At 42.4% G+C, this 18,825-nt stretch overlaps 1 protein-coding gene across 4 annotated transcripts; it reads right to left on the reverse strand.

Moving 5' to 3' along the window:
- Positions 1-452: 452 nt before the first annotated feature.
- MRPS21 (mitochondrial ribosomal protein S21) lies at positions 453-13,416 on the reverse strand. 4 transcript variants are annotated; one of them, XM_082475994.1, is made up of 3 exons: positions 13,318-13,416; positions 12,744-12,858; positions 453-754 (listed from the first exon to the last, which is right to left on the reverse strand). In XM_082475994.1, the coding sequence occupies exons 2-3, from the start codon at positions 12,824-12,826 to the stop codon at positions 574-576; spliced, it is 264 nt and encodes an 87-aa protein (XP_082332120.1). In that variant the 5' UTR covers positions 12,827-12,858; positions 13,318-13,416; the 3' UTR covers positions 453-573. The 4 variants fall into 4 exon arrangements, with proteins under 4 accessions (XP_082332120.1, XP_082332123.1, XP_082332122.1 ...); XM_082475997.1 differs by having other exon boundaries at positions 13,299-13,356; XM_082475996.1 differs by having other exon boundaries at positions 13,289-13,327.
- Positions 13,417-18,825: the final 5,409 nt, after the last annotated feature.

An 18,825-nucleotide genomic window follows, 5' to 3' on the forward strand; every position in this document is an offset into this window, starting at 1 on the left:
AATTACAGTAAAATATAGGGACTTCCCTGGTGGTCCAGCAGCTAAGGCTCCATGCGCCCAATGTAGGGAGCCCAGATTCGATCCCTGGTCAGGGAACTAGATCCCTCATGCCACAATTAAAGATCCCGCATGCGGCAACGAAGATCCTGTGTGCTGCAACTAAGACCTGGCACAGCCAAATAAATAAATAAATAATTTTAAAAAATTACAGTATAAGTACATTCACGTTGTTGTGCAAGTATCACCACTATCCACCTCCAGAACTTTTTTCATCTTCCCAAACTGAAACTCTGCTCTCATTAAACAATAATTTCCCATTCCCCTCCTCCCAACACCAGCCCTTGGCAACCACCATTCTACTCCCAGACTACTTTTGGACTCGGTTTCTCTTTGACTTAATACAAGAAAGTGTCCATTGCTGACTAGTGGGATTGCTTCTATATATGCAGGCCTTCTTGCATATATGTGATTGAGTTTATTGTAAGAAAGGTAAGAGAAAATGGGCTGGGAGAAAGAAAAGAGGTGGAGACAGCTGGATAAGGATTTTCACATGGGGCCTCCTATCCACAGGCCTCAGCAGCCCTGCCATGGATCCGCCCGATTCTTTCGCATCAAGAAGTTGATCTTGCGAGCCATTTCCATGTTGTAGATTCGCCGGCAGGTTTCATAGCTTTCCCTCTGTCGCCGGCGGCAAGGCTTCTCGTAGTATCGCCGTCGCTTTATGTCCTCAATGAGCCCATCCATGGTAAGGATTCTGTATAAAGACAGGAAACGAAGTTAGAGGCTTAGGCTCATTATTGTTCTTTTCCAGTTTCACAATGATTAGAAGTCAATTGACCAAATAACTGGTGTCTGTAAGAATGGTGTGAAATGGTGACAATACAGCATTAACTGCCAACATATAGAGGCCAGGCACCAAAGAGTAATATGTGGGGAAATAAAAAGGCAATTAATTATATAGTCCTTGCTCTTGGGGAGTTTATAGTCATGGTCATGTTCTCAACCTTTTTTTTCTTCTACCACAACACACCTGAGGGATATGGCACAGTCCCAAAAGAACAGTGGCTCCCTATGGCAGTGAGTCTCAACCAAGGGGCCATTTCAGAATTTTCAAATGGGGTAAGTCATTTGCAGTAGGAAAAAATAACTAGGGGTGATTCCTACGTGGTCCTTAGTGGAGAATGTAGTTCCACCCCTACTGTGTTTAAGAGCTGATGCAGCTGAAGTCTGTAAGTCTGAGAAGTATCTGGGCCCACTTAATACAGGGAAAGAAGAGGCCCTTATCACACCAGTGACACAAATGGGAGCATTAAAATAACAGCCTCAACCATCATTTTTCCATGTACCACATGCTCCAACCACACTACTTTACTGACTACTCCCTGAACACACATTAATACCAAGTCCTTACTCACGCTGCTTCCTCAGCCTAGAATGCCATCCCCAACCTGTAGCTGCCAACCTGAGATTTTCCACATCTTTTTGATGCTAAATCCAGATGCCATCTCTCCACAAAAGCTTTCTCATCTTCTTAGAGAAAATAATTTATTTTGTTGTATACCTATTTAGAGATTATTTCATTTTGCCATTCTGTTAGTTATTTATACAAATGTCTCCCTCATTAGACTAATAACCCCTGAAGGCAGAAACCGTATTTTATTAATCTTAATTTAGTTCAATTTGTTTTTTTCCTGCCCACCTAATTCCTTACAACACGGTTTCTCTTGGATTCATAACACGCTTAACTCAAACTAACCTCTTTGTTCTCACTGAGCCAAGAGGACACGGGGGTTTATTCTATAACCTACCTTATCCCTGGGATCCTGAGAGCTCTGGCTCCAGTCTGCAACTTGTCTCTCCCTCTCAACCCATCATCAGCTGGTCCTGAGGAGGTCTGGAGGCACCTGCTGCTACTGCCCTCCATCCTGGCACTGTTTGCATGACCCCATTCCTGCCTACCCTTTCCTTTCATTACATGTAAAAAGTAAGTCAAAAACACAATTGGAGGTAGAGAAATTGAGACAGGGCTATTATAACTGGAAGGGGGACAGCAGAAGGAAATAAAAATAAGAGAAACTACCAGCTACTTCTGCTCAGTGGGAGACCCTATTTATTGCTGGTATGTTATACCAAAAGCCCAAGATAACAATAATAGATTGAACATGTACTTGAAAAGATTTGAGCTTTGGGTACATTACAAATGTGAATAGACATGGGAACCACTGTCCTTTGGGATCCTCTCCTAGGCTCCTGCTGATTTGTAAGATCAGTTTGTCTAGGTTTTAGTGGCAGGGAGATGGGAGGCAAGGGAATTGTTGCCAACTCCCAGAAGTGGGAGGAGTAGATAATTCAGGTTCTGCTGAAAACACAGTCATGCCCAGAAGTCATGTGGATCCAACACTAGAGTTGTACAATAGAAAAGTAGGGCACCAGGGGACTTCCCTGGGGGCAGAGTGGTTAAGAATCTACCTGCCAGTGCAGGGGACACAGGTTCAATCCTTGGTCCAGGAAGATCCCACATGCCACGGAGCAACTAAGCCCGTGTGCCACAACTTCTGAGCCTGCGCTCTAGAACCCGTGAACCACAACTACTGAGCCCATATGCCACAACTACTGAAGCCCGTGCGCTGTAGGACCCACGTGCCACAACTACTGAGCCCACATGCTGCAACTACTGAAACCCACGCGCCTAGAGCCCGTGCTCCACAACGAGAAGCCACCGCAATGACAAGCCCACACACCGCAATAAAGAGTAGCCCCCACTCGCCGCAACTAGAGAAAGCCTGCGCGCAGCAACGAAGACCCAATGCAGCCAAAGAAAAGTAGGGCACCAAAGACTCAGTATCTTGGCCCACAAAAGGGTCTCCATTGCTGGCTTTCTTCCTAATTTACCCTTAACTGTTGGTATCCCTCCAGATTCTGACTGTAAACCTCCTCCTTTTTGGTTCTCCATGATTCCCTTAAACTTTACCATGGGCTTTAACCCTGTGCACAATGGAATCATTTCCTGAAGAGCCTTTAAAAAGTATTCATGCCTCGGTCCCATTCCTCAGAGATTCTGATTTAATTGGTCTCCAGTGGGGTTATACACTGGGTATATGTTAAAACACCCCTCAGGTAATTCTAATGTAGAGCCATACTTGCGAATGGACCCAGACACTGGTTGACTCTTAAATCATTATCTCTAGCCCCAATCTTATCTTAGAGCTAGACTGATGTTTCCAATTGCCTTAAACCCCACAAAAACCAAATTTATTATCTCCTCCTAAAATTCATTCTTCTTCCTCTATACTCTCTCTGTTAATGGCATCACCAGTTAGTCAAGCTAAAAATCTCACCATGTTCCTGGACTAGGCCTTCTCCTTTACTCCCTACACACACATTTACAATATCCTGTACATTGTATAACCTGAAATAGTTCTTAGATCTTTTCCTTCTCTCCTTTCCCTATGGCTACAGCTCTAATTATGGTCCTTATACCTGTACTGAAATAATCATCTAACTGGTCATTTAATCAAAAAGTATTTATGGAATCCCAACTCTGTACCAGACACTGTGTTAAATGCCGAGGATAGAAAACAAACTTAGGCATAGTTCTCTACCCTTGCAGTCTAGTAGAGAAGACAATTATGTAAGAATTACAATAGAATGTGATAGATGCAAAGATAAGGGAAGCACACAGGAGAGGTATATAATCTGTACTTGTTAAGAAGGTGGTTATGAAAGCTTCCTAAAGGATACCTTATTTGAATTGTGAAGGATAAACAGGTTCCCTATTTCCATTTTCCCTCCCTATACCAATTATTGTCCTAAAACATAAATCAGATTGTGGGACTTCCCTGGTGGCGCAGTGGTTGAGAATCCGCCTGCCAATGAAGGGGACACAGGTTCGAGCCCTGGTCCGGGAAGATCCCACATGCCGCAGAGCAACTAAGCCTGTGCGCCACAACTACTGAGCCTGCGCTCTAGAGCCCGTGCTTCCCAACAAGAGAAGCCACTGCAATGAGAAGCCTGCGCATCGCAACAAAGAGTAGCCCCCGGTCGCCGCAACTAGAGAAATCCTGCATGCAGCAACGAAGACCCAATGCAGCCAAAAATAGACAAATAAAATAAATAAATTTATAAAAAATAAATCAGATTGTATACTCTGATGTTAAAAAATCTTTCCCAGTAAATAAAATAGTCTAAGCCAGTGGTTCCCAAACTTGTTTGCACATTAGAATCACTTGGGGATCTTTTAAAAATTCCAACTAAGTCACAAGTGGGGAGGGACATGGGCAGGGTTTGTTAAGTTCCCTAGGTAATTGCAATGTGCAGATAAATTTGGGAACCACTAGTCTAAGCTCAAAGTCCTAAACAATTGAGCTTCACCCTCTCGCTCTAGCTTTATCTTTAATAACTTGCCCTAAAAAGCCTACGTCTAGTCATATTGAACTAGGTGTTTTCCAAACACACTACACATCTATTTTTTACATTTGTTCATGATGTTCGCTGAGAATATGATTCCTTTCTTTTTCTGTTTTATGAAAGGCTATTTATTCTTCAAAGGCACAAATCAATGGGTAACGAGATTTATAAACTGGTCCAGGAGATATTAATCACTCCTTCCCTCTGTTCCCAACGCACAGCGGTTCTCAAACTTTGAGACTCATGCAACAGTCACCTGTAAAACTTGTTAAAACACTGACTGCTGTGACACCTCGTTTCTGATTCCATAGGTCTAGGGTGGGGCCCGTGAATCTGCATTTCTAACAAGTTCCCAAGTGATTTTGCTGCTAATGGTCCAGGGAGAACCAATGCCACAGTACACACTTTTAAAGCACTGATCAGACAGTATTATATTTAGTCATGTTTGGTTTTTTAGTTTTTAAAATCTCCCTTACTGGGTTGTGTGCTTTCTAAGGTTAGAGATTAAGTCTTTCATTTTTGCATTTAATATAATACTTGGCAAAGGCAAATATCAGTAAATGTATGACAAAAATGAATCCTCTTGGTGACTGACAAATGTCTACAGCTCAAGGGATTAAGTTACTTTCTAACAGACACAGTTCTTGGGAATATTAGCTCAGAAGGCCTCAATATTACCTTTACTAAAATGGCACATTAGACTTTAGATAGCATTTTCATATCCATGATCCTAATCATTATCCTATGAAACTGATTAAACAGGTAATGTCATCCTTTTTTTTTTTTTTGGCCGCACCACGCGGCATGCCGGATCTTACCACTGGACCACCAGGGGAGTTCCCGTCGTCTCTTTACAGATTAGAAAACTGAAGTTTAGAGAGGCTGACCTGCCCAAGATCACAAAATGGAGCTAGCAGTAGAATTCAGGTCTTTAGTGCAGCGCTCTATAATAGCACTCTGCTTCTCAAACAAAAACCACTGAGGTTTGAAAGACAAATTATTGCGGTGCCCATGGGCAAAGTGAAAAATGAGGGAGGAAAGAGCTGGGCCAGGCTCCTTAATTAGAGTAAAAAGATGCAAGCCAAGAAGACATGGCACACTAAGGGAAAAGAATTGATCCAAACAATTAAGTATTTATTTCTGTCTAGACCTTGTTTACTGCTATTTAATGAAGGCCACTTTTTGGACTAGAGACTAGTATATTAGAGAAAAAACAGAAAAAAAAAGTGCCTGAAAGGGAAAGACTGGAAATATAAAAAGGGCAAGGAGACTGGATTTGAGGAGAGACTATGAAAAGAACAGAGACCCTAGATATGACTTCACCTAGGAAGAAGAGCCTACTGGAATGACAAAGACAGTTTAAAGTAGTATGAAAGAAAACAGCAAAAGGAGGAGGAGTTTAGAAACATACTCAGGTATCCTACTGGAGTTTCAAAAGGGTTCTGAAACAGAAGTGATCATCTTACCAAGTAAGTGCCTGTGTGGTCAGGCAGAAAAGACAGACAAGAAAAAAGCACCAAAGGAATATAAGAGTAGAGGAGGGGAAAAAAATGAAAAGATCGGTGGCCCCCAACATAATGATGGGGTTGCTAAATGGTGTTCCTTGGATGGTTCTATTTCCAAAACACAAACCAAATAAATTCCAAGGTGCCAGGTGAGGATCTCCTTCCTTACCTTGCACTTTCTAGGTATCCTGAAAAAGCACAGATTATCTTCAAATGTTCCAGAATCCCTACAGTAGAGGCATCTACTCAACTCATTTCTAATAAAGGATGTAGGAAGAGTTGTGTAGAACTCATGAAGTAAATAGGGTGTTACTAATGATGCTTCTGCTTTCACAGGTAGTTCAAGGACTAGTCAACCAAGAGGTTTAGAGTAAACAGATCAGCCTGGAGTTTGGGCACCTGGCAACCTAACATTTAAGGAGAACTCAGCTGCCAGTTCAACAGATTATGTAAAAGGAGCTGAGCTGCCTGGGCTGGGGAATTTGGGGGTGGCAGACTCACATGTCAGTGTAGCCAGCCTACATCAGGATCAACATGTACACAGAAGAACTCAATGGGCCCAGAAGCTCACCTACCAGGAATAAAAGGGGTCGACTGGGCATGCTTCCAGTGTGCTTGCCTTTCTTCACTTGGGCGCCAGCCAATCAGGCAGGGCTTCCTAGCGACCCCCACTCTCCATCTCTTCATCCCAGGGCACCAATGAGGGCCCTTGGTTATATAAAAAGCATTTTGTGGTGGTCTCACTGTGCAGACACATAGGCTGTTTCCTTTATAAGACTACATCTGTGCTCCAAACATGCTAAAGCTTTAACCACCTCCCTCTCCTCTCATTTGCTCTCATACCTGTTGTTGTAATTAGACCGCAGAACATGCAACTTATTTTTAAACTACCAACTATCAGAAAGCTGAGAGAAACGAGGAGAAGCCTGGGATTGAAGAGAGATATACAGAGAAGGCAGCCAGAGGACATTATGGAAAACCAGAGGAAAAGAAGTAAAGTGTCAGAAAATACTGTGTTTGGATGGACTTGGAAGGCATTATGCTTAAGTGAAATAAGTCAGATAGAGAAAGACAAATACTGTATAATCTCACTTATATGTGGCATCTAAAAAATACAATAAACTAGTGAAAATAACAAAAAGAAGCAGACCCACAGATATAGAGAACAAACTAGTGGTTACCAGTGGGGAGAGGGTAGGGGAGGAGCAATATAGGGGTAGAGGATTAAGAAGTACAAACTATTAGGTATAAAATAAGTTACAAGAGGAATTCCCTGGCGGTCCAGTGGTTAGGAATCACCACTTTCAAGGCCAGGGCCCAGGTTTGATCCCTGGTCAGGAAACTAAGGTCCCCAAAGCTGCATGGCGCAGCCAAATAAATAAATAAATAAGCTACAAGAATATACTGTACAACGTGGGGAATATAGCCAATATTTTACAATAACTATAAATGGAGTATAACCTTTAAAAAATTGTGAATCACTATATTGTACACCTGTAACTTATATAATATCATACAGTAACTATACTTCAATACAAGAAAAAAAAGGGCTTCCCTGGTAGCTCAGTGGTTAAGAATCCGCCTGCCAATGCAGGGCACACGGGTTCAAGCCCTGGTCCAGGAAGATCCCACATGCTGCGGAGCAACTAAGCCATGTGCCACAACTACTGAGCCTGCGCTCTAGAGCCCGTGAGCCACAACTACTGAGCCTGAGTGCCACAGCTACAGAAGCCTGTGTGCCTAGAGCCCGTGCTTTGCAACAAGAGAAGCCACCGCAATGAGAAGCCCGTGCACCGCAACGAAGAGTAGCCCCCGCTCACCTCAACTAGGGAAAGCCCACACGCAGCAACGAAGACCCAACGCAGCCAAAAAATAAATAAATAAATAAAAGAAATTAAAAAAAAAAAAAAGAAACAAAAAGAAAATACTGGGCTTCCCTGGTGGCTCAGTGGTTAAGAATCCACCTGCCAATGCAGGGGACATGGGTTCGAGCCCTAGTCCGGGAAGATCCCACACGCCAGGGAGCAACTAAGCCCGTGCGCCACAACTACCGAGCCTGCACTCTAGAGTCCGTGAGCCACAACTACTGAAGCCTGCGCGCCTAGAGCCTGTGCTCCGCAACGAGAAGCCACTGCAATGAGAAGCCCGTGCACCACAATGAAGAGTAGCCCCCACTCCCCGCAACTAGAGAAAGCCCACACGCAGCAATGAAGACCCAGTGTACCCAAAAATAAATAAAATAAATAAATTTATAAAAAAAAGAAAGAAAATACTGTGTTTACTGTGTCTGACAGACTGACAGATAGGAAGGCTGGGACACTCCAGAACCAACCTGCTCACATTTGGATGCTTAAAAGTCCCTGCCTATCCTAAGGACAAAATATTTGTTCACTTTTTTCTCCTGAGGCTAAAATACAATTTAAGGATATATATCTAACACTCCAAGGTAAAAAGGAACATAAATGCAGCTTCCTAAAGAATAAATCTACATTGACAAAATACATATCCTCCCCAAAGATTATAAAAATCACTGCCATAATACTTGCTCCAAGCTGGCTTCTTCCAACCACGCACTTCTTGCACTGTTTTCCTGGATAACCTTAGTCACAAAGTTCGAATTTTTCAAATTCATAAGGAAGCCTAAAACGAGATCATCACACCTCAGGCCCTGAGTGTCTGGGACCAGAATTTCTTCTTTTTTTTTTTCTGCCTAACCATGCCTCTCCTTTCTGATCAAATTCTTTTCTTTTTCAGCAATGTAAATTGTTTTTCCCCCCAAATCTAGTCGTATGTTGGTGTTTTAATCCCTGAAGTGAGGAAAAAGTAATACCACGTTTCTTACCTAGGATACTTGATAGAATGCCAAGGGTACTATCCAAAGACAGAAATCTCTGGATAAATTCAATGCATCTGCCTGGAGGACCAACTTTAACTACAGTGGAGGTGGGGGTGCTAGCCCTAAAACAAACGTAAAGACAACAAATAAAAATCACCTAAAATTTTAATTAAAAAAAAGAGATTAAAAAAAGAAATTCCATGTTTGCTTGTGGTGGAAGAACCCCTTATAGTTCCTTCACTCTCCTCTCCTGTTAAGTATACTTCAGTGGAAAGGTTTGACAAACACTAAATTTAGGGAGTGACGGAAGATAAAGGAACATTTATATTCATTAAGTAGACATTTATTGAGAGCTTTCTATGCACCCGACACTTTGGTAAATGCAAGGGATATACAAATGAAAAAGCATAGGTCTCTACCCTTAAGACTATTAAAATCCTAGCTGAATATTAAAATCTCATGAGACATTGTAAAGAATGCTGCTGGTCAGACGCCACCACCGAGAGATTGATTTAGTCTCAGGTTGGGCCCTGACATAAAGAGGGTTTCTGTTTTTTGTTTTTGTTTTTAAATAAAGATTCCCCCAGGTGATTGGCAGCAGGGTCAAAAACCACATAGCATTATACTGACCAGTTTCCTGCTGTTTCTGACTAAAATAAGCATTTCTACCCAGGAAAAAAGTATGCATAAACTGCAATTCACCTATAAAAAGAGAATCTTAAAAGTATGGGGCTCTTGTTTAACAAAAAGGAGGAAGGAGGGAAGAAGAAAGGAAAGAAGGAAGAAATCAATTTAGAGATATTTGAAAACAGATTCTCAGGAACAAGAAGGTATGAGATAGTACTAGGCCAGGCCAGATGACAGAAGGTATCCAAATACACCTCACCTTCTGTCATTTATTTCTTTTTTTCTCACCTACACCCACTCCACACCTGGGATCAGGAAAGATTTTCAGATAAAATGAAAAAAAAAAAAAAAAAAAAAACAGGAAAAGCAAAACCCTCATGTTGCTTAAATAAAAAGGCATTTGCTAAATTAGGATTTCATAAGAGGCGGAGATACAGAGATTGTTTCCAGGTTAATTAGAACAATCCCAGGCAAAAAAATAGCGGAACAGTCTTCTCTCAGAAGGTGAGTTGGCCTTATGCTTTCTGCAGACTTGGCATCAATAGAGAGATGATCAACTCCTTTAGGCAGGAAGTTAGAAATATTTTGTTTTTCAGGTTTTAAATTTTTGTTAAGTGGAAATGGGGGATGAGGGAGCAGTGTATACAGAGGGAATAAATGCTGTTATTTCAAAATGAGATTAGCATTAGCATCTAGAGAAGAAGCCTTGGTTGGAAAGTATCAGCGTGTATAGGAAAAGTCATTCCAATACCAGTAGCCAACTAGAGCCTCAGGACAAAATAAAGCTAAATTATTTTCTCATTTTTTCACCTCCAGGCCACCTTGAGCATAACTTGATGATCAGGGAGCATAAGAGAAAAAACAGTTAAAGCAAACTGTCAATCTCTCAAAACAAATGAATAAACAAATCACCCACAAAGTAAAACCAAAAGGGTAAAAACTCCCTTACATTTACTTCCAAATTATGATAATAGCTAACACATAATGCCTACTATGTGCCAAGCACTGTCCTAAGCAATTTATTTATATTACTAACTTAATCCTCACATCAACCATATGAGGTGGGCACTATTAGTAGTTCCATTTTACTGAAGAAACGGAGGCAGAGACATTAAGTAGCTAATCACAGATTATGAGGCCAAAAAATGGCACAGCAGGGATCTGAACCAGTCAGTTGGCTCTGTGCTCTAAACCACTAAGTTATGCTGCCTCATTTATGTGAGAAAACTATTTTCAGGCCTGGCTTTGGTCAAAAGTATTAAAGTTGTAGCTACTTTCTTTCTTTCTTTCTTTTTTTGGCCTTGTGGCCATGCAGTGCAGCATGTGGGATCTTAGTTCACGCCCCCACCCCCCCCACCCCCAATCGTGCCCCCTGCAGTGGAAGGGCACAGTCCTAACCACTGGACTGCCAGGGAATTCCCTGTAGCTACTTTCTTGATACAACTGTAAGAAATGGTTCAATAAATAATGCTGCACAAATTATTTTTTGGTTCTTCATCAGAGTAGTTAATTTCCTAAAAACAAAATTCTTGCTTTTCTGTTATTCTTTAAGAATAAAAGAGGTGAGGGGAGCTAAAGCTGAGCCTTTGGAAATTTGTTTTACCATCAGGTTAACAGCTGCCCTTTGACATCCCTTAACAATACAAACATCACAGTCACCCTAGTTAGAAGACCCATCTAAATCCACCAAAATAAATCATACAGAAAAAAATTTGGGATTCCCTGGTGGTCCAGTGGTTAGGACTCTGCGCTTGCACTGCAGGGGGCCCAGGTTCGATCCCTGGTCAGGGAACTAAGATCCTGCAAGCTGCACTGCACAACCAAAAAACAAACAAACAAACAAAAAACTTACAGGAAGAGGTCAGAAGAAAGGTGAGGTAATCTACAAGACTTCCCTTCCCCAAATTCAGCATTTCATCTCACTAGCTAATTCACTTCAGATTCTATAAAGACATTCACTTGGTGCTTCCAGTATATGGGCAGAGAAAGATCATTAGACATCTCAACCCTCCCACAGACATGCCACTTAAAGGTCTGAAATAGGAGAGTAGGGAATGAGCAGCAATACAAAAACATGAAATAGGATTATCTTACTGCCCTGTACTTAACTGATTATCTTTACTTTCAACGCAAGTGAAAATGCAGAGGGAAAAGCTTCTGCCCAAGGATATGACTGGCATGCACAGTCATTGAAAGTAAAGAGGCTGACCCAAGACCAGATCCTTTTAAAAGACATACAAATCATCCTCAGCCTGCAACTGCTTCTCAATTACACAGCTTCTGACAGCATCTTTGTCCTCATTTACTATGGTCTTCTGCCATCCAGCCCTCCATACCTAGAACTCTTTGCTTGGATAAGAATTGGTTCTCTTTCATTTACCTTCTCAGTCCCCAAGAACCCCACTTATATTTAAACCCAATCAAATACGGGTTCTTAACTGGAGAGTGACTGCCATAGGTCTCTCCATTTCCAGAGAAACTAGTCAATAATGTAGGAACAGAGCAAAGAACACTGCACTAGAAAAATGTGATTTATGCTTCTTTCCACCATTCAACAATTGTAACCCAAGGAATATAACTTCATCTCCCTAGGCTTCTCTTACTTCTGACATAAAGCTACCACCTTAGTGGCCTTAAGGCAGAGGACCACCTCATATATTAACATCTCTTTCATATAATTATTTGATAATTCAACTCAACAAGCATTTGTTTCTCCAAACTCTGCTTCACTGGGGAGAGAAAATGATAAATGAAAGTCAAAATCCTTACAACTAGTGATAAGGGAAGCTTAAGGAACTATTTTCTTGAGAAACCACAACTGTGAGGCGTTCTTTATTAGAGTCATTCTACACCTCTTACCCTAGCATTCAAAACCTTTCAATACAGCTCCTCCACTCCAGCCAGTTCATTTCCATCTTCATGTTTTTGCTTGTGTTGTTAACCCTTCTCTGAACCTGTAACACTTTTCTATCTCTTGCTTGCTTCTCTAAGATCCCAAATCTGAGTTCATCTTTTCCATTTGCCTTGTCCCATACCAATCCCTCACTCAGCTTTCTATATATCATGTACTACGTTTTTGCTTACTAGCAATTTTATAACTTGATTTTCCCTTTGGGCTCTTTTTTAAAGTCTTGGATAGAATTCAGGTTCACTATCAAAGGAATGACTGCTGATAAGTAAGCCTCACAGTTAGGTTTGGGAAAGAATTTCATTTTTAATATAGTAAACTGAGGGTCTGAGAAGTTTCAAGGCTTTGAACACCTGGGCTGGCACTGGTTTGAGACAACCTACGACAGGGGAAGTGAGAGAATAACCACCGCACTTCTCAAGAGTTGGTCTAGGCATGATTCTGGTCCCTAACCAGTTACCTGTTTAGGGTCCTGTATGCACCTTCCACGTTCCCTTCCTGTACCATCACAGTCCTGGCAATGAACTTCAAATGTTTTGCCATGACCTTGGATTTAAGTCTTCAGTCTGCAGGACCTAAAGTATGACGGAGAAAGGGGTAGTAAAGTATAAAGACCAGCTAATAAAGAGAAACACAACAGAATACACAACGACGTAGCTTATTCAGGGCCTGGAAATGCAACGGGCTCTGGAACATGCGCGACAGGGGCACGTGCAAGTCCTCATGTCCTAGAAAGTATACGCGACTTGTTATCAAGATTCGCCCGATCTCTTTGCCAATACAAACCCTACCATAGGGAAGAAGACAGACGGTAGCAGGGCGTCCCCATGGAGATTTATCTGGCCGGTCGCGGGAGACCGGGACGCGCCGCAGGCGCCCCCTCTCCCTCCCAACTACCGCTCCTCGTCCCAGGACGGTTTGGGGTGGGAGTCGGGAACACAGTCTCTCCGTGCTTGGAAGGGGGGAATCGCGAGGAACCGCGTCCTCCCGCCACACCCGCCTCACTTTATCCTACCCCCGCACAAAGTCCTCACCCCTCAGCGCCCGGCCGACTGGAAGCCCGCCCCGACCGGAAGCGGAAGTTGCGTGTTCTCCAGCGCCGCGCGAAGACAACGAGGCTGAAAGGGAAATGAAGCTACGTGGAAACCATGGCAACCGTCCTTCTGGCCGGGGTTGGCTGTTTCTCTAATCCTCCCCCACCACCGCCAACCCCCGGGTCTGGACTCAACACCTGACAAAGCGAAATACTTGTTGCCTTAAATTCCGCCCTAAACAGATTCTCCGCTTTCTCGTGGAGTCGCCGTCCTTCGGCCTCAGAGGTCAGCCCGATTCCGTACCACTTAATCCTATTAAATCTTTTTTTTTCAATTGAAGTATAGTTGATTTAAAATGTGGTGCCAATCTCTGCTGTAATCCTATTAAACCTTAAATAGATATTTAATCCATTTCTTTTTCTGGAAGGAAAATAGGAAAAATAGGGGAAGCTTCCCGAGCATGCTTCCTGTTTTCGCCAAGGACAGATTCCTTGAGATCTTTTCTCCGGATGGAAAAGAGCTTTACCCCCTCATCTGCCTGAAAACTAAGGGAAAAAATGAAATGAACATACTATCAGATTCCTATAACATCACCTTCTCAGACATTTCACTAAATAAAGTGAAATCACTGAAGAAAGAATTGGGAGGGACTTCCCTGGTGGCGCAGTGGTTAAGAATCCGCCTGCCAATGCAGGGCACACGGGTTTGAGCCCTGGTCTGGGAAGATCCCACATGCCGCGGAGCAAATAAGCCCGCGCCTAGGGCCGGTGCTCTGCAACAAAAGAAGCCACCGCAATGAAAAGCCTGTGCACCACATCAAAGAGTAGTGCCCCCTCGCCTCAACTAGAGAAAGCCTGCGAGCAGCAACGAAGATCCAACGCAGACAAAAATATAAATTAAAAAAAAAAAAAAAAGAATTGGGAAACACCTGCAAGATTTAGAATCAAAGACTCTTTTATGTCAGCTTCTATCCCATTTGTCTCCTAGTGACACTTAGTATAAATAACTCCTTTTTTATTTCTTCCTCATTGTGGAAACAGCTTTCTTTTTATTTTATTCGTATGTTACTTCTACATATATATCATTTTATGGTTATTCACATATGTTCGGATCTACTGTAAGTGGCTACTGGAAAACAGTAGGGAAAGGCGCAGAAGAAAGAAGGTCCCAACCAGATACTTGTGTAATAAGGTTATTTGGCTACCTCCCCTAAAACACAGAGGCACATACACACACACAGATGCATCCTCATCAATTATGCTAATAGAACTCACACAAAAACTGAAACCCTGGACTTCCTTGGTGGCGCAGTGGTTGAGAATCCACCTGCCAATGCAGGGGACATGGGTTCGAGCCTTGGTCTGGGAAGATCCCACACACCGAAGAGCAACTAAGCCCGTGCGCCACAACTACTGAGCCTGCGCTCTAGAGCCTGCGAGCCACAACCACTGAGCCCACGTGCCTAGAGCCCACGCTCTGCAACGAGAGAAACCACCACAATGAGAAGCCCGCGCACCACAAGGAAGAGTAGCCCCCGCAACTAGAGAAAGCCTGCGCGCAGCAACGAAGATCCAATGCAGCCAAAGATAAATAAAGATAAATAAATAAATAAATTTATTTTAAAAAATATCTAAAAACAAAAAAACAAAAAAACCCTGAAGCCTGCCTTAGAGTAAGCCAGGTTCAAAGTACCAAAATAGAGCTAGACTGGGACATGATTATGCTTATCAACAAACTTTTATTGAATGCCTACTTTGTGTCATGCCACTGACTCTTGGACTACCAAAAGACAGTAAGTAGCCATAAAAGATAAATAGTAAAACAAGGTAGCATATATTGAATGCAAAATAAATTATATAGGCAGCAGCATAATATAGTGTAAAGCACTGGATTGGAAGTCAGGAGATCTGGATTCTACGCAAATTCTGATACTGAGGCATATGACCTTGAACAAGTCACTTAAACCAGTAGTCTACAAAGTACTGCCTACCAGTCAAATCCAGCTCCATGCTTGCTTTTGTAAATAAAACTTTATTGGAACACAGCTGTGCTGTTTGTTTATATATTAGGTATAGCTGCTTTGGGCTACAATAGCAGAGTTGGGTAGTTGCAGCAGAGATGTATGGCCCACAAAGCATATATCTATCTGGCTCTTGATGACCCCTGACTTAAACACTCAGTCTATTTCCTCATTTGTAAAATGGAACTAATATCTGCTGTCAATCACACAAAATTCGTCATGGGAATCAAATGGGATAAAATATAAAAATACTTTGAAAGAAAAGAAGAGGAAAAGTAGCATTTTTGAGAACCTACAATATACCAAACCTTGTACTAAGCAGTTTATGTACCTGATTTCATTTAATGGAGTAAAGGGCCAAAGACTAAGCATATATATCTTTAATGGAGTGAATAATTGGGAGAAGGACTTGAGTTAGTCATTTAAAGAAGGGTAGAGCTTAGTTAACAGAAGCAGGAAAGGCTGGGCAAGGTGAATGGCATGAACAAGAGTTTAGAGGCAAAAAGGCTTACAGTGTTCAGGGCAAACAACAAAAACAAAAAACAAAAACCTGGAACAGAGGGATCATACAGGGGAGCAGAGGGAGAAACAGAGACCTTGACTAAAGGTTCTGGACTTTCTTCTCAAAATACCAGGGAGCCATTGAATAGGTAATGACATGCAAAGCATTGTTCCAGGAAGATTAATCTTGTTATCAGTGAGAAGGGTTTAGAGGTAAGAGAGGCTATTGCTATAGTCAAGGTTTAGACCAGAGAGGTGGCAATGGAATGGATAGGAAGAAACAGATTTCAAGAGACATTCCAAATACAGAATAAAAGGGATTTGGTGATTAAATACACCACGTTTTAAGCCTAGTTATATAGAAAAATGATGGTACCGGGGCTTCCCTGGTGGTCCAGTGGGTAAGACTCTGTGCTCCCAATGCAGGGGGCCCGGATTCAATTCCTGGTCGGGGAACTAGATCCCGCATGCCACAACTAAGAGTTCACATGCCTCAATTAAGAGTCCACACGCCACTAATAAAGAGCCCGCATGCGGCAACGAAGATCCTGTGTGCCGCAACTAAGACCCAGCGCAGCCTCAATAAATAAGTAATAAATAAATAAATAAATATTTTAAAGAATTAAAAGAAGAATGATGGTACCATCATTTACAGAAGAAAAAGAGGTTGTAAAAAGGTAGAACGGGACATCTCTAAAAGAAGGATAATAGTTTGATTGGTGAACACTAGAAAAGGTACCAGACTGGAAAATGAGTTCTGTATGACACATTGTGTTGTCTTACACAAGCTACCTAAGTTTTCTCATCTATAAAATGAAGGGGTTGAATTAGATACAGATGGTACCCTCTTGGCTCTAAAATGCTGAAATTTTCAATGTTTTAGTGTTAGTAATAAGTAAATGGAACTGTCCAGCAGAAATGTAGACATTCAGTATGTCATCTCAGGGGAAAGACTGGGACTGGATATGAAGCTTCAGAAGTCTTCTACTTGAGGCAATAATTAGAACCATGAAAGGAGATGAAACCTTGAAGTGAAGGAATGTAGTTAGAGAAAAGAGCCAAGGGCTGAGCCTAAGGGAACATGCATACTCTGGAGTGGGCAGAAGTGAGGCTATTAAGAGATATAGAAGTTGTTGCCAGATAGGTAAGAGGAGAATTAGGATAGCGTGCTGACATGGGATCCAAGGGAGGAGAGTTTCAGTAGGCATTACCAAGAGTGTCAAATGATACCGAGAGCATGGAGTACCTAGGCTTTGTAAAAGCCCCTGGATCTAGCTATTGACTGGATGGAAGCTACATTATAATACTTTAATTCTGTAAGATCTTCTTAGTGACTTAAGAAGGTGCAGTAGAGTGATAGCAGTGGACGCTAGGCTGCAAGAATTTAAGGACTGAGTGGTGGAAAGGAGTCAGAAAGAGTATGATTAGACTACTCTTTTTTGGGGGGGGGGTTGTTTGTTTTTGTTTTTTAATTTTTTGGCTGCACTGCACGGCATGGGGGATCTTAGTTCCCCGACCAGGGATCAAACCCATGCCCACTACAGTGGAAGCACAGAGTCTTAACCACTGGACTGCCAGGGAAGTCCCTAGACTACTCTGTCAAGAATTATAGAGAAAAGATGAGAAAGAGGGCAATTGGGCTCAAGAGATATTTTCTTTTTTTTAAAATTATTTTTAAATTTATTTATTTTTGGCTACGTTGAGTCTTCATTGCTGCACGCGGGCTTTCTCTAGTTGCGGCGAGCAGGGGCTACTCTTCGTTTTGGTGTGCAGGCTTCTCATTGCGGTGGCTTTTCTTATTGCAGAACACGGGCTCTAGAAGTGTGGGCTTCAGTAGTTGTGGCTCACAGACTCTAGAGCGCAGGCTCAGTAGTTGTGGCGCATGGGCTTAGTTGCTCCATGGCATATGGGATCTTCCTGGACCAGGGATCTAACCCATGTCCCCTGTATCGGCAGGCGGATTCTTAACCACTGTGCCACCAGGGAAGTCCCTCGAGAGATATTTTCAAGAAGGAGGTACCTGATCATACTTGCGGGAGGAATAATTTTTACTTGTAGAAGAACGAAAGAATAAATAATTCAGTAACAAATGGAAGTTACAAGGTAAAGAGGGCATAAGTGACTCAGCAAAAGTTCCAGAGGTGCAAGGTAATCAAAAGCACAACTGGAGAAGTTTGCCTTAGGGGGAGGGCATGTTGTCTGAAATAAAATGAGACAATAATTCACTGAGAACAGAGGACTTGAGAAACAGGTGAAAGACGTATAACCAGCTATGAGGAATATGCTAAGTAGCCAATATGCAATAACTAAAATGACTAAGTAGTCTGAAACACTGCCAAGGCTGGGAGAGGACATGGTTTTGATGGAAACTGTGACAAATCAGAAAGAGTAATACATGGAGAAGGGTAGATGTAGGTAAATTCACAGACTTCCGTTTTGCCCTTTGATGACACTGGGTAGCATACATTTAGCAGCTGCAGTTTTTTGAATAAGGAGGCCCAGCATCTGAGGGGACTTCCCATTCTGACAGTTCTGGGGCACTGCTTCCTCTTCAAAACTGGCAACCACAGTGGCTGTTCGGGCTTTTGTGTCCCTCCTCTGGCAGCAGTAGATTACATATGCATTTAGCCACAAGCATCAACAGCTCCCAACAAAGCAAAGAGCTACCCCAGAGCAGTAGAACCTGCTAGTCTGGGCCAGCTGGAAGGTTACAAGAGTGAGAGACACAAACAGAAAGGTACCAGTCTCTGAGCCTGAATGAAAAAACAACCCAACTCTGAACCCTGTAACTGTCCCAAGGGTGTTCCCTAGGAAGATAGCAGCAGAGAGTCCCTTTTCCTTTCCCGCAGGACGTATATTGTCCCATCCAGACTTCTAATTTGGTGGAGCTCGGGTTCACAAACATTCCCATCCCCTTTCCTGCAGCTCAGAGGATAAATATTGGAATTCGAGGCAGAAGGTTTCAATTTCCCCCAGTCAGCAAACTG

This window comes from Balaenoptera physalus (assembly GCF_965194825.1).
Source record: "Balaenoptera physalus genome assembly, chromosome: 1".
NCBI lineage: Eukaryota > Metazoa > Chordata > Mammalia > Artiodactyla > Balaenopteridae > Balaenoptera > Balaenoptera physalus.

Bases quoted from the DNA above. Each gene is read 5' to 3' on its own strand.
- MRPS21 (XM_082475994.1), bottom strand. From the start codon at position 12,826: ATGGCAAAACATTTGAAGTTCATTGCCAGGACTGTGATGGTACAGGAA. The intron at 755-12,743 runs GTAACTGGTTAG...GTCTTTATACAG, and splicing joins GCATACAGGACCCTAAACAG to AATCCTTACCATGGATGGGC.